We start from the raw sequence: 15,334 nt of genomic DNA, 5'->3' as shown, positions 1-15,334 counted from the left end.
TGATATAGGGCACCTCTCAGATACAACAAAATTCATTCTTAGAAAATATCTTGATCGAGGAAAAAGAAAATGGCAACGAGAAAAGAATCTGACACAACGTGAAGATATACCTTGGGAGCCAACACTAGATTGTCCGGAAGTTTTTTTTTAAGCCCTACAATCTGGCACTACCAGCACCCTCGAAATCACACAATCATGTTAAACTCACAACCCTGCTTTCCTCATCTTCCTATTGGCTGTCTGGAAACCAGCATCCTTCGCCTCTGTCCCACTTCTAACTCCCACCATTCATATATTTATTCTAATGGATACCATAAATAAAATTAAATAAGGCGCGTACGTATGACACTCTTTTTTTGCTTTCTTTCTTCATGTGACTATGACAATCAGATAGATAGTTAAATCACAGCAAATGGCCATCACCCACATAGACGATATGTTTGTGGGCACAACCTGATTCAGTTAGAGACCATATTCCACAGTGCCACATATTCCCAATTACCTGTTTTTACCAGTTCCAATGTCAACCAGGATAATTGACTTGGTTGAATGATAACATGACCTGAATTGGACAAGGCAAAATGCGAATCCAGGTTGCTCGATCCACTGTAATGCTTTAAGCAGTAGGTTCACATCTCATTGTTTTCACCCTCAACGTCAGAAACTGAAGCAGGTACCATGAGACAGTAGCTCGAAGGTTTTTTACTCTCCAAGCACAGCATTGATCTTCCAATAAGGCTGTCACCATGAGGACGTTTCCTATTTGCATCTGAGATCCCATACCCTAGGTGGCTAACATAACTATATACTGCTCCCTTGAAGTCAACCCACCATTAGCTTTCTCTAAACTCCCATCAGCCACCATATCCATGGTCCATGCTCACTGTCCTGATTCCAGTCACGGAGGATGCTAGCATGGTTACCCCGCTATCCAGCAAGCAAACGGCATAGCCTCGTTAACCAACTACCAACTAACGGACTCTTAGCCCTGTGATTACGATCCACCTATTGTTGAACAGACCCCTGGATAACCCACCTCTGCCCAACTGGGCCCCTGGTTAACTGTAATACTGTTAGTGCAGGTGATAAAAGGCCTTATGTTTTTCCTTTTCTTTTTTATTACTGAGTCCTGTTTTATTACTGTTGTTTTTACCTCTGTACAGAATCCTTAAGTGTTCTCTTAAGGCGCTTCTAATATTACGCATTATTATAGTATTAAATTCTAAACGATTATTATTACTACTATTATTATTGTTGGTTGTATTTTATTATTATCCATCCTGTAGTCTACTATGGCCATTGGTTTATTAGAGAGAGGTGAGGAGCGGATTGTATATTATGTAAGTCGGGCATGATACTCAAGTCCCACGTTGCAGAGACCGAAGACATTTTGAAAATGGGGAAACACTTTTACTTTATTTTGTACTATGACAATTAGCATGCATTAGTGACACAGCATAAATATTCCCAAAATAAATATGGCTGCACTGCCTGATTATCAGTGAAAAGTTGACAAAATGACTGGATGTCCGACTGTAAGTCTACCCCGGGCCTAAGCAGGAAACCCTGACAGAGACAGGAGGAAAGGCCAGGGGAATGTGAAAGGGCTACGCCGGGCTATATGCGCCAATGGTTTGGTGGGCCCCCATAATTTTTCTCACATTTCAAAGTGGGTCTTGGTGTATCGTGAAGTTTTGAGAAAGGCTGGGCTACGCAATCGACAGAGACCATCTCCTGACTAAATAATTATAACAAATACATCAATGAGACCTCTCCATTAAAAACATAAATAAATAATCAGACAACAACTCCGTCTAAACAGAGTTGCTTGCTGGCTTCGGTCCCATGGACACCCATCTCCACAGGCCCAGGCTTCACTGCTTGGCACTGGACGCAGGCAAGCGACACGGCTCCCCGTGTTCCTTGGTGGCTCCGGCCCAATGCCTCCAGGTGATGCTCACCTCCAGGGAACTACTACAGTTACCCAGCAGCCCCTGAGTGCAGTTGGGCCAAGGGCGGACACCTCGGGCACGGCCGCAAGCGCCCCGTCCCCACACACGTTCAGACTGGGACAGCTCGCCAAAACCTGCAGAGCCGGGCTGGCGTCGAAAACCTCCCCCCCACTACATCCAATACAGGAGAGAGGCGAGGGGAGACAGAGAGAGAGAGTAGAGAGAGAGAGAGAAGTGTTAATATTGACAGTTGAGCCTGGGGAACGAGAACGAGAGATGAGAGAAGGAGGTGGGGCAGAGATGTACACAGGTTGAGCACGTATCTGAGACGTACGTTTACTGAAAGACGTAACTGACAGACAGGATAGAGAACAGAGTAATGAGTAAGGGAGCAGTCCAAGAAGAATAAGAGTTAAGGGATACAGAAGCAGGCACAGAGAGAGAGGGGCGTAAAATGAAGGTGTAGCCTCCCATGGAGAGAGGAAAGACAAATGAGGTGACAAGACGCAGTAACAGAGGATGTAACAAGAACGCTGAAACAGAGGAAGAATAGAAATGAAAGACATGGGCGGAGGAAATAAAGAACAGTAGAAAAAGAACAATGGATAGTCCGAAACATTTGTACAGATAGGGAGAGGATGAGAGAGAGAGAGAGAGAAGAGAGAGGGATGGGCCTGAGAGTATTCCCGTGGTGACAAGATGCAGACACAGCAACCCTGTTTGTAGGACCCCGAAATGACAAAAATATTAAGGCCACACACACACACACTCACACACACATTCTCTCTCTCTGCATCATCTCTCTCTCTCCATCTCCATCTCTCTCCGTTCACCCCCTCTCTCACCTCTCTCCCCTCTCTCTCTCTTCTCTGCCATCTCGCTCCCTCTCCTCTCCCAACTCTTCTCTCTCTCCCCTCCTCTCCTCTCCCTCTCCTCACGCTCCTCCTCGTCCCTTCCTCCTTCCTGCACTCAATCTCCCACTCACTTCTCCTCCTCCACCTCCTCTCTCCCTCACTCTCACCCTACCCCCGACCTACCTCTCCTCTCATCCTCCTGCCACTCCCATTCTCCTCTCCTCCTCTCTCTCCTCATCCTCACCTCTTATCTCCCTCCATATCCCCACTCTCTCAAATCACTCCTCTCTCCCCCACCCACACTCACCCACACTCTCACCACCCCACTCACCTCACTCCATCTCACCCCAGTCCCTCTCTCTCTTACTTCTCCCACTCCCTCTCTCCTCCTTCTCACCTCTCTCCTTCCCCTCCTCTCCTCTTCTCTTCCCCCCACTCCCCTCTCATCTCCCTCACTGCATCTCACTCTCTCAACTTCTCTCTCGCTCCGTCTCTCTCCCTCTCTTTCCTTAACTCCTCCTCTCCCTCTCTCTCTTCCGTCTCTCTCTCCCCTCTCCACCACCACTCCTCTACTCACCCTCTCTCTCGGACTTCTCTCAGCCATCTCTCCCCTCTCCTCCTCCTCTCTACTCTCCCCCTCCTCCCCACTCTCCCCTCTCTCTCTCCTCTCCTCTCCTCCTCTCCTCCTCTATCCCTCCTCTCTCTCTACCTCCTCCTCTCCGCAACCCTCTCACTCTCATTCCCCTCCTCCCGCGACTCATCTCTCACCTCTCCTATCTCTCTTCCCCTCAATCTCCCCTCCATCTCTCTCTCCCTCCTCTCTACCACCTCTCCTCCTCTCTCTCCCCCTCCTCCCTCACTCTCCTCTCTTAAGTCTCTCTCTTCTCTCCCCCCCTCTCTCTCTCTCCTCCACTCTCCTCTCCCGCTCTCACTCGTCTCTCTCTCCTCTTCTCCTCTCGACATCCTTCTCTCGCCTCTCCCCACTCTCTCTCTCTTCTCCCCTCACTCTTCCTCCCTCTCTCCTCTCTCTACTCCTTCCTCTCATCTCTCAGATCCTCTCTCCTCTCTCCTTCCTCCTCATCTCTCATCTCCACTCTCTCTCTCACTCCCTCTCCTCTCTTCCCCTCGACTCTCTCCTCCATCACCCCTCTCTCCCTCTCCTTCTCTCTCTCTTCTCCTTCTCCGCCTCTCACTCTCTCTCTCTCCCCTTCACTCCTCTCTCGATCTCTCTCCTTCTCTCTACTCCTCCTCACCTCCTGACCTCTCTCCTCTCCGTCGTCTCCCTTCCTGTCCTTCTCCTCTCTCATCCCTCACCTCATCCTCCACTCTACCCTCTCTCTCCACTCTCTTCCCTTCCTCTCTCCTCCTCCCGTTCTCACTCCTCCTCCCCTCTCCTCTCCACACTCTTCTCCTCCCTCTCCTCTCTCCATACCTCTCTCTCACTCCTCCTCACCTCCTCCTCCAATCCCCCGTCACTCCACTAACCGGGCTTCTCCTCTCACTCTCTCCTCTCTTCCCTCCTCTCTCGACTCTCATCCTCCCTCCTCCCTCTCTCCTCTCTCATCCACCTCTCTCTCGTCTCCTACTCCTCTCCTCTACTCGTCCCCTTCTCTTCCTTCCAACTCTCTCCTCCCACTCACCTCTCCTCTCCTCTCTCCTCTCCTCTCTTCTCCTCCCTCCCTCTCTTCTCCCTCCTCCCTCTCTCCTCCTCACTCTCTTCTCCTCCCTCCCTCCCTCTCTTCTCCTCCCTCCCTCTCCCCATCTACCCTTCCTCCCTCTCTCTCTCTCTCCCCGTCACTCTCCTCTCCCTTCTCTCCCATTCCTCTTTCTCACTCGACTCATCTCTCCACTCTCTCTCTCCTCTCTCTCCCCCTCCTCTCCTCTCTCCCGTCCCTCTCTCTTCTCTCTCTCCTCCCTCCTTCCTCTCCAGCCGCTCTCTCTCTCAGCCCTCTCTCCTCTCCTCTCGTCTCCCCACTCTCTCCCATCTCCCTCATCTCCTCCCTCTCTCTCATCCTTCTCTCTCTCCCCTCTCCTCAGCACTCTCCCTCATCCCTCTCCTCCCTCCACCCGCGTCCTCCCCTCCTCTCTCGGTCTCTCCTCTCTCTCTAATCTCCTCCCTCATAACCTCTCTCCCCTACCCCTCTCTCTCATCCTCTCCTCTTCTCTCCTCCCTCCCTCTCTCCTCTCTCATTTCCCCTCCTTTTTTTCTCGTCTCTCTCTCCTCCTCTTCTCCTCTCTCTCCCTGCCTCTCCGACTTCTCTCTCCTCCCCTCCTTCTCTTACTCCCCTCTCCTCCTCTCCTTCTCACTCTCCTTCCCGGTCCTCTTCTCTCTCGCTCCCTCTTCCTCTTCTCCTCTCCCACCCTCTCGTCCCTCCTCCATCTTCTCTCCTCTCCCCTCCTCCTCCTCTCTCTCCTCTCACCGTCTCTCTCTCTCTCCTCCCTCCTCATCCTCTCTCCCCCTCTCCTCTCTCCCTCTCTTATCTCCTCCCTCCTCTCTCTCACCTCCCTCTCTCCCTTCTCTCTCTCCCTCACTCTCCTCCTCACCTATCTCTCCGTCTCTACTCTCTCGTCTCCCACGTTCAGTCTCACTCTCCTCCCTCCCTCTCCCTCTCAATCCTCTCTCTCCTCCTCGCCTTCCATCCTCCCCCCTCCTCTCTCATTCTCTCCTCTCTCTCCTCTCCTCCCTTCTCTTCTCCAATCACCCAACCCCTCCCTTCTCCTCTCTCTCTCTCCTCCTCTCCTCTCCTTGCCTCTCTCCTCACTCTCTCAATCTCCTCCTCCTCTCTCCTCTCTCTCTCTCTCTCCTCTCTCGTCTCTCCTCTCTCATCTCCCTTTTCTCTCCTCCTCCTCTCTCGGTCCATCCCTCTCCTCCTCCTCCCTCCATCCCCCTCTCTCCTCTCTCGCTCTCACTCATCCCTCTCCCTCTCATCCCCCGCCCTCTCCCTCTATCCTCCACCCGTCCCCTCCTCTCTCCCCTCACTCTCCCTCCCTCCTCTCCCTCCTCCCTCCTCTCTCCTCCTCTCGTCCTCGCTCTCCTCTCCCCCTCCTCTCCCCGTCCCCCTCTCCTCTCTCCCCTCCATCTCCTCTCTCTCCCTCCTCCTCCCCCTCCTCTCTCTGTCTCCTTCCTCTCTCTCATCTCTCTCTCCCTCCTCTCTCCCTCCTCTCTCCTCTCCCTACTCCTCTCTCCCTCTCTCTCGTCTCTCTCTCCTCTCCCCTCTCCTATCCTTCCTCTCTATCCCTCTCTCTCTCTCTCCTCTCCTCTCTCTCCTCTCCCTCTCCCCTCTCTCTCCTCTCCCTCTCTCTCCTCCCCCTCTCCCTCTCTCCTTCTCTCCCTCTCTCGTCTCCCTCTCTCCCTCCTCCTCTCGCCTTCTTCTCCTCTCCTCCCCCTCCTTCCCCCTCCTCCTCTCCTCTCTCTCTCTCTCACATCTCCCTCCTTCCCTCTCTCCTCCCTGTTCCCCCTTCCCCTCCCTCTCCTCCTCACTCTCTCTTCTCCTCCTCTCTCCCCTCCCTCTCTCCCCTCCCCTCTCCTCTCCCTGCCTCTCTTCTTCTCCCCTCCTCCCCTCTCCCCTCCCCCACTCTCTCTCTCCTTCCCTCTCCAGACACCTCTTCTCTCTCTCTCCCTCCTCTCTCTCCTCTCGTGCTCACGTCCTCCATCCTCTCTCCTCTCTCCTCCCCTCTCTATCCCCTCCTCTCCTCTCTCCTCTCTCCATTTCTCCTACTCTCTCCCTCCACTCTCTCCACTCTCTCTTCCTCTCGATCTGACTCTCGTCTCCTCCCTCCTTCTCTCTCCCCCTCTTCCTCTCCTCCTCTCTCCCTCCTCTTCTCTCCCGTCCCTCTCCTTCCCCAACTCCTCTCTTCCTCCATCTCTCTCTGCCTCTCACTCCTCCTCCTCCTCTCTCTCCCTCCCTTCTCCTCTCCGTCTCCTCACCTTCCCCCTCTCTCTCTTCCCCCACCCTCCTCTCTCTCCCTCCCTCCTCTCCTCTCTCCCTCTCTCCCACCTCACTCACTCTCTGCCTCCGCTCCTCTCTCTCCTTCTCCTCGTCCTCCCTCTCTCCCTCTCTCCTCCTCCATCCTCTCCCTTCTGCTCTCTCCCTCTCATTCCTCTCCCTCTCCTCCCTCTCTCTCCCTCCCTGCCTCCACATCTCCTCCCTTCTCCCTCTCTCTCTTCTCTCTCTCCTTCCCGTCCTCTCTCTTCTCCCGTCGTCTCTTTTCCTCTCATCTCTCCTCTCTCGTCTCCCATCTCCTCTCTCTCTCCCCTCTACCTCTTCCCGCCCTCTTCCTCTCTCCCTTCTCACCTCTCCGTCATCCCCTCTCTTCTGCTCTCCTCTCCTTCTCCTCCTCCTCTCACCTCNTCTTCCGTCTCTCCTCCACTCTTTCGTCCTCATCCCCCTCTCATCTCTCTCCTTCTCTCTCTCTCTCTCTCTCTCTCTCTCTCTCTTCTCTCTCTCCTCTCTCTCTCTCTCTCTCTCTCTCTCTCTCTCTCTCTCACACACACACACATACACACAATATATTTCTCTCTCACACACACACATACACACAGACACACACACACTCTCCCCCTTCTCTCTTTCACACACACACACACACACACACACACACATACACACACATTCTCACAGCCTCTTCCTCTTTCTCTCACAAACACACCCTCTCTCTCACCTGCTCCTGTCCCAGGATGAGCGTTCCTCCGGGTCGGATGGTGTGTCCGGGCGACACCCCGGCTCCCTCTCCGCACACCCTGCCCCCCTGGTACGCCTTCCACTGCCCGCCCTTCCTGTGCCAGCTCACGCACATGTGTTGCCACACGCCCACTGATATGTTCACTGGCAGTAGCGCCACCTAGAGGTATGGGGAATGAGAGAGGGAGGAGTCGGATGACACGAGGGGTGCAAGTAATACTACCAGAAAAGCACCCGTTGAGCAAAGACTCTCTGCTCAGATCACCAGACCTCTGCTCAGATCATTAACAAATTCACAAATTCATAAATTCATTCTCAGCGCAGCGTGTAAAGTCCCCCACAGATAGGGGCTTGCATTCTCATGGGGAACCACATTCAAGTCCGACCTGGGTAGTTTCTCTCTCTCTCTCTCTCTCTCTCATTTCCTGTCTCCTTTCACACTGTCCTGCTATAATAAAAGCACAAAAAACACTTCAGAATCAGCTTGAGCCATCACGCCTCTGAAGATTCCTTTTGAAACCTTATTGAAACCTTTTGATACCTTATATCTGAAAAATACATTCATGCCCCATGGCACACTATTTTGCAAACATGCAACCCCTGGCAAAATACATAACCTCCTTTGCGGAGGAAATGGTACCACCATACGAAGTATCGAAAGTGTTTTTGTTGTCATGTACAGCACATGCGGCAGGCCAACCACTATGCCCCAAAAGTGAATAGAAATACTAACCCTGATGTAAAACTTACTTATTAATGTTAAAATAAATATGTTAAATGTTGTAATACACTAAGTATAATATTGTTATTATCGTCATCATTGTCAACAACTATGGTTTCTAATGCACAATTCATGTAACATGCAGCATGTGATAATTTTGGCAGGTCCACACAGAATAGCTCTGGGCTGGCACTGAACACAGAATGACACTGGACCATATGGGGACACATACGATGGACACAGGGTGATACAAGATGGCACAGAATAGCACGGCATGGCACGCTGTTTGAAATGCTTGAAATTAATTGGGAATATAGGGGAAGGTTTGATTTCTTTTTTAGATATGTGCCTTACCAGACTGAGTAGTAAAACTTCTATGCCTCACAGATAGTGCAGGTGGACCCCATAGGCTACCTATCACCCTCCCGTTTTTCCCAGGAAACTCCCTATTTATGACTTATTTCACGATTTTTTGCATTCAAAAAAAAAAGTGTCGGTCCAGAAATTCACCCCCATGGCCCTGCCAGTTAGCCTGACAACCCAAACCCTCTCTACTTATTCTGTCAGCTATGAATGGCTACCGGCCAGTAGCTTTTATGCCAGAAAATGCCAATAATTCACCTTCCTTAAAAATGCGAGCTCTCACCCTCGAGCTCTGCAGGTGTTTGTGTGTTCATAGGGTGCACACAAGCCTAAACAGCAAACCGGGAGAACTTACCTCATTACAGACTGCACCAGCACAAAGATCGGCTATGTTTTGCTACGCAGTAGTTGCTTACAATTCCATTTGAGTGAGAATACAACAAAGAGAAACTCATATTTCAGTCATTTTAAGCTACAAACATGCTCCTTTAAAACATGGGCAGTGGGTTTTTTTTGTATCTGACTGGCCACGCACGAGTGGAACCCACCGTGTATTGTGCAGTGTGTATTTTGGCCTGTGGAAAATGTCACATTTTTTTGGGGGGTTAAATCTGGGAATTTTCTTGTTTTTTGAAGGTCAACATTGACAGGTATGGTGGGCCCAAACTAGCACGCTAACACGCAGGAACACACATACAGCAAGATGCCACAGAAACACACGAGATGGCACCGCATAGCATAACATGTCACAAGATGGCACAGAATAGCTTGACATGGTACAGGAACCTATAAGACTACAGGAACACATATGGCTGATGACTGATGGCTCAGAATAGCACATCATGGCACCATGTGGCACAGGATGGCACAGAATAGCATGACATGGCATACGAACACACAAGACTCCAGGAACACACAAAGAGTAACAGAAACAGACAAGATGGCAAACACTGGCACAGCAATAAACAAAATGGCACAGGATGACAGAGGCTGGCACAGGAAGACATGAAACGGCACAGCACCACACACGACCACATAGCGTGGCACAGGATGGCATTTGTATGTGGTAGCAACAGCTTAATGATGGTAAATGAGGTAATGAAGAGGTAATGACACAATATTAACCCGTTAAGACACTGCGTTATAAATTTGCTGTTACCAGAAGTGCAATGACCAAGTTGTAATGTATTACCAAAGGCCCTGTGCACTGTCACAGTGGTGTAGTACAGCGTGCCTCAGGATGTACGGCGTGCATTAAGGGGCTACAACTATAATTAATGGAGGACAAAAAACATTTGCGAACTGCTTTCAAAGGGCAAGTCAGCTTCAGCTTCTTTCAAGTGACTCACAAGGCATTCTGTGGAACTGCTTGTACTCCTCCGTTTGGAGTGTTCCCTTAAAAAAATGTAAATTTTGTCCTTCCCCTTTCCCCTACTACTCTACTTTAAAATAGAATTTTGGTGCTCCTCGGACACTGTACCGTTGTTACGCTGGGGACTGAAGTTCGATTCCGAACCGAGGTTGTTTCCTGATTCTCTCCCATCTCTCTCTCCCGCTCATTTACTGTGCCACTGTTCACTGTACTATCATAATAAAGGTCAACCCCCCCCCCAGACAAAAAGAAAGTTAGAAGCAGCAGGTCATACCTGATCGTTAATGATGAGCTCCAGTGTGTGGTGTTTGCCCAGTAGCAGTGCCAGCTCGTTGGGCTGCCCCGCCACCGCGTAGGACAGCGGGGTGCCCAGCCCCGTGCCCAGCGGGCGCAGCCACAGGCAGGCCGTCAGGGCATGCAGCGGGGGCACAGGGGTCGTGACCCGGGCGTAGGGGGTCGTGACGCGGTTGTGTGTGGGGGCCGACACGTGGCCATGAGGGCTTGAGAATCTACTGCTGCTGCTTGTTGGTGGGAAGGACAGCCTGAAGCCATGTGGAGCCACAGAGTCTAGGGACCAATCAGACAAGAGGAGAGGAGGGAAAATGAGTCAAGGGGCCAATGAGATGAGAGGAGAGGTCCATTTTCACCTAATGATGGTTGGCTTTCGTAAGGGTACCCCCCGTCCCCTCTCATAACCCCCATCTCATCTCTGTCCCCATCTTAACTCTCATATCCCTCCCCTACCACCACCACCACCACCACCCCATCCCATCTCACCTCTCTCCAGTCCTGTGATGTGTATGTTCTGGTCGATAAGCAGTCTGTGTTTCTGACCGTGTTGCCCCAATTCCCTGTTCTTTAGCTACTCTCTCTTACCCCTGTTCTATTCCTCCCCTCATCCCCTCTCAAGCTACGTTCACACACGACGCTACTAGTTACTAGCTTCTCGCTCGCTCGCCTACTCTATTCCCATTGGTTACTCGCTTACTCGCCTCGCTCGAAGTTAAAATATTTTCAACTTGGGATCCGCCCACATCGCATCGCTTGTACAGTACTCGCCTACTCGCCTCCTCGTCTCGTGGAACACAGACATTCTATTGACTTCATTCGCTGAGCGAGTAACTAACAGCGACGTGTGTGAACGAGGCTCCACCCCTAGCCCAATCTTACAGCTCTCACTAGTCCTGCCATAGTCTCTGTGGGCTGTATGTGCTGATCGATGTGCTGTCCGTGTTTCTGTCCGATGTTGACCCAGTAGCCTCCTCTCTTACCGCTTCAATCAGGCGTTGGTGCACGGTGTGTATGTGCTGGTCGATGAGTTGCCTATGTTTCTGGCCGTGCTGCCCCTGCGCCCTCCTCTCTTGCTCCTCTCTCACCTCCACTTCTCTCTCCATATCATCTCACACCCTGTCTCCACCCCCCATATCCCCTCTCGACCCCCCCCCCCCCCGTCATATTACCTCTCTCCAGTCCTGCCAGTCGTTAGTGCACCCAGCGCCCTCCTCTCCCTCTGCTCTCTCACCCCCACTTCTCTCTCCATCTCATCTCACACCCTGTCTCCACCCCCTTACCCCCTCTCATACCCCTCTCCCCCCCATGCCATCTTACCCCTCTCCAGTCCTGCCAGGCGTTGGTGGACGGTGTTTATGTGCTGGTCGATGTGTTGCCGGTGTTTCTGGCCGTGCTGCCCCAGCGCCCTCCTCTCCTGCTCCAGCTGCTGCAGCTTCCTCTCCAGCTCCCCCTCCAGCTCCTCCACCTGCTGCTGCACCTCCCCCGCGCCGCCACCAGGGGTGGCAGGCGGCACGCCGGCCTGCTGCACCGCTACCGCCATGGGGGTTCCACTGCTCGGGGTGGCGATGGTGGGGGCGGCTGTGTGATTGTGGCCCTGGGGAGCCATCTCCGACTGCAAGAGAGAGGGGAGAGAGGACTGTTTTTTTCTAGTCTACTGCACACACAAACGCGCACAAACGCGAATGTGCACACAACACACACACACACACACACACACACACACACACACACACACACACACACACACACACACACACACACGTAAGCAGGGCCACACACACCAGCATGATGGAATACATACACAAACACACATTGATGCATGCACACGTGAGCCCGCACACACACCCACCCACACAGACACAAACAGGTGTAGGGTGACCAGACGTTTGAGGCCTAAAAAATGTCCAGGGGAGATTTCAAAATCATCCGGGATTTTGTTCGACTGCCTTAAACATAATACATACAGAGTACAATATCAATAGAATTGCCACTCTGTTACATTTTACACCATTCCAGGATTCTCTCACCCTTCTCCTCAAATAGTGACTTTGCAGTGTTGTGATCCCTATGATGCTCTAAGTGCTTGACATGTAAGGCAGGCACTTACATGTCTGTGGCAAATAAAGGTGCCAACAACATGCAGGTAGGGGAGACTGTGTACAGTAAAGTTCAGTACAGAGTACAATTGAGACATTGGGAATATCTTGATTTAGCAGTAACGTTAATTGCTCTAAAATCAGATAGGTCTACACTTACATAATATTATATAATCAGATATAATTATAAATATTTACTTAGCCTACCCATATTATACTCAAAATACATATGGTTTTGTTAGTACTGTATGTTGTTTTGTGTAATTAGGGCCAATAAATGCAATAATGTTACACAAACACCATGTCATCTGTGTCATAAGATAGGGCCTTTTGACCTACTGTTCGATACACTCGTGATTTTTATTTTATTTATCTTTTTCAATGAATTAATGTCTTTTTCACATTTGGCAACATTATAAAATAAAATTATGAAGGAAAACTAGTTGATAGGTAAAATAGGGTAGGGCCTACAACAGGCTGCTAATAAGTTTGAAAAGTTTACTGGCAGGCTAATAATTATGTTGATTTGAATCTTGGAAGCACTATCACATCATATTGTGTTTTTGTTTTGTGGACTGAAGGGTAACAGAACTTTGAAAGGGTGTATAATGTCTGCCATCTTGCACTCTGTGACAGTATCTGGACTTTATGTATCTCGAATTCTCGGTTCGATATTGATACAATATCGTTACAGACTATCCAGTAGGCCTATATTATGCAATCTCCTATGATGGTTTGATATGCACCGATTTGGCACATACCAAGAGAAAAGCACTCGACCAGAGAAGAAGTGAGGGGAAAAGAAATAGAGGGAGGGAAAATGGGATACAGAGAGAGCGAGAGAGACAGAACGACAGAAAGAAGAGAGGTATAGAATGAGAGAAAGAGCTCGAGGGAGTAAATTCTGCCAGTCTAATGCACAAGTAGCCTAGCCTGCAGATTTAGTCACATGATTAAAGAAATACATTTCTTGAGGTGGAAATGACCCTGAGAAGGATTTACGTGACAAGGCAGGCAATTAAGCTTAGGTGTTGGGGCTTGATGAAAATGCCGCAAAAGCGACCGTTCCTTCATAACAAATTGTCACGAATACACACAGGATTCTATAAACCTACACGCTAATAAACTGACTGACGGTAAAGACAGATTTCTCGCTTCCACGCCAGGCGCCATGTCTTGTCTTGTCACGTGCGCCCAAACGAAGCCACATACAGCTAATCAACAGAGACTTCCCGAGCACGAGCTATACGTGAGCAGAAATACAAAGGGAGTTTCTAACACCTGTCTGGAAAGTTTTACAGCTCAAGTCTGCTAGCCTTCATTGGCACATCGGCGGGCTGCCCCAGTTTGATATCCATTTGACACCCTATCTCCTAATGTAGTCCTAATCATACAGCAAGGCACGGTGCATGTTGCCCGTCATATCAGGCTTAATTGCAAGCTGGACCAGAGGATGATATTGCGTACGCCCAACACTTTGTTACAACTGTCCCAACACTGAATCAATAGTATGGGCTAAATAACAGCGTAGTCAGTAGCCCGAGCATTATGTTATTCTGAAAAGAAAGTGGTCTGCAGAAAAGTGAGCAAATGGGAGCCCGCGCGCGACGCATTACCCACCTCCAGCTTCTCAATGCGGCCCCTGAGTTGATTGATGGCTTGCTCGAGCTCCTGAACAGCGCGCGCAGCCAGCATCTCAGATGGCGCCTCGTCTCTCACCATAATGTGGCCATCCTCGGCTCGTTTGCCACCCCAGATCGCCGCCGCACTCTTTCCGGGGCTTTCCCCATTTGCCATCCCCATGTCCCGCTCACATTCTGTCAGTTTCCCTGTCAGCTCGCGGATGGTGCGTTGGTCGGTGAGGATCTCGTCTTTCTGCTGAAGCACAGTTTGGCGGAGCTGGTCCGCCGTGGTGCGCAGGTAGCCCGAGTCTTCGCCCGCGTACAGAGTCGGATCGTCCGCTTGTTGCTGAAAGTTTTTGGGCTTGCACTCGCCGGCGGGGACGGGGGTGCAGATGAGGCGGCTGTAGATCACCTGTTCACCGCCCCCTCCGGGTCCGCCCATTGTGGTGCCAGTCACCGTGTAAAAGGTCGGCGCCTCTCCGCCTCCCAGCTCCCGGCCGTTGGAGTCAGGACCATGGAGAGCGTCCACTGGTCCTGCGCGGGCGGGCACCTTCCCGCCGGGTGCCAGGGTCTGCGCACCTGCGTCCGGGGCTAGCGACTGGTTATCCGCCAGTGGCTGAGCCAGGGCGGCCGAGGAGGCTCCGGTGTGAACGGCAGCGATGATACAGATGACAGCTCCGATGAAGGCCACCATACCGGCGGCCAAAATAACAACAATGAACTTCAGGTTGGCGGTTTAACCGAGCAATGGCTATTTAAAAATTGAAGCGAGTGAAGAGGAATGAGCGATTAGGAGGGCAAGTAGAGTGGTTGTCCAAGCTTCTCAAACGGCAAAGACCATAACATTCCAGTTCGCAAACAGACGGTTTTTCATACCGACAGAAGTACGGCGCTCTTGATTTCAGTTCATCGATATTCTCTTTAGGGTGTAGAATTACGACGATAGCCTACAGGATGTCATTGGAAGGCTGTCCGCGCGTGCCAGTGCCTGGTGTGTTGCTAAGCATCTCCCTCCTCTCCGATAATTACCGCTGGGACTGCGCGAGCAGGATGGGGGTGGAATTCTCCAGCAGCAACCAATCGCAGGGCGGAGAGGGAGCTGCCTCGCGCCTGTTTAGTGATATATAGCCTGCCTGCGATGGCAATCTCATGCAGTCCACAGTGTTCTCCTGCAGAGTGTATATGAGGGATCACATCACCGACGTTACGGGTTGACTGTAAGAATACATGGATGGATATACAGACAGGGAACCATTATTGAGTTCCCAATATCCCCCCACCATTCCAGTCAGTTGGTGCATGTGGATCTTATAGCAATATTTATATAAAAAAAGATTGCATCATACTATGGTTGACAAGCTGAAGTGTTTTCACAATCGTC

General features: G+C 51.0%; 1 protein-coding gene across 1 annotated transcript; it reads right to left on the bottom strand.

The window, feature by feature from the left end:
* Positions 1–1,874: 1,874 nt before the first annotated feature.
* LOC134466953 (neuronal pentraxin receptor-like) lies at positions 1,875–14,674 on the bottom strand. The gene is made up of 5 exons (XM_063220881.1): positions 13,952–14,674; positions 11,553–11,847; positions 10,219–10,511; positions 7,469–7,648; positions 1,875–2,123 (listed from the first exon to the last, which is right to left on the bottom strand). The coding sequence occupies exons 1-5, from the start codon at positions 14,645–14,647 to the stop codon at positions 1,875–1,877; spliced, it is 1,713 nt and encodes a 570-aa protein (XP_063076951.1). The 5' UTR covers positions 14,648–14,674.
* Positions 14,675–15,334: the final 660 nt, after the last annotated feature.

The sequence above is a fragment of the Engraulis encrasicolus genome, chromosome 17, assembly GCF_034702125.1.
Source record: "Engraulis encrasicolus isolate BLACKSEA-1 chromosome 17, IST_EnEncr_1.0, whole genome shotgun sequence".
NCBI lineage: Eukaryota > Metazoa > Chordata > Actinopteri > Clupeiformes > Engraulidae > Engraulis > Engraulis encrasicolus.
This window is presented reverse-complemented; position numbering and strand designations above follow the sequence as displayed.

Excerpts from the sequence above, each read along its gene's own strand:
- LOC134466953 (XM_063220881.1), bottom strand. The coding sequence starts at position 14,647 with ATGGTGGCCTTCATCGGAGCTGTCATCTGTATCATCGCTGCCGTTCAC. Across the intron at positions 10,512-11,552 it reads CCTGGCAGGACTGGAGAGGG|ACTCTGTGGCTCCACATGGC; the intron begins GTAAGATGGCAT and ends ATTGGTCCCTAG. Across the intron at positions 2,124-7,468 it reads TCATCCTGGGACAGGAGCAG|TGGGGGGGAGGTTTTCGACG; the intron begins GTGAGAGAGAGG and ends TATTGGATGTAG.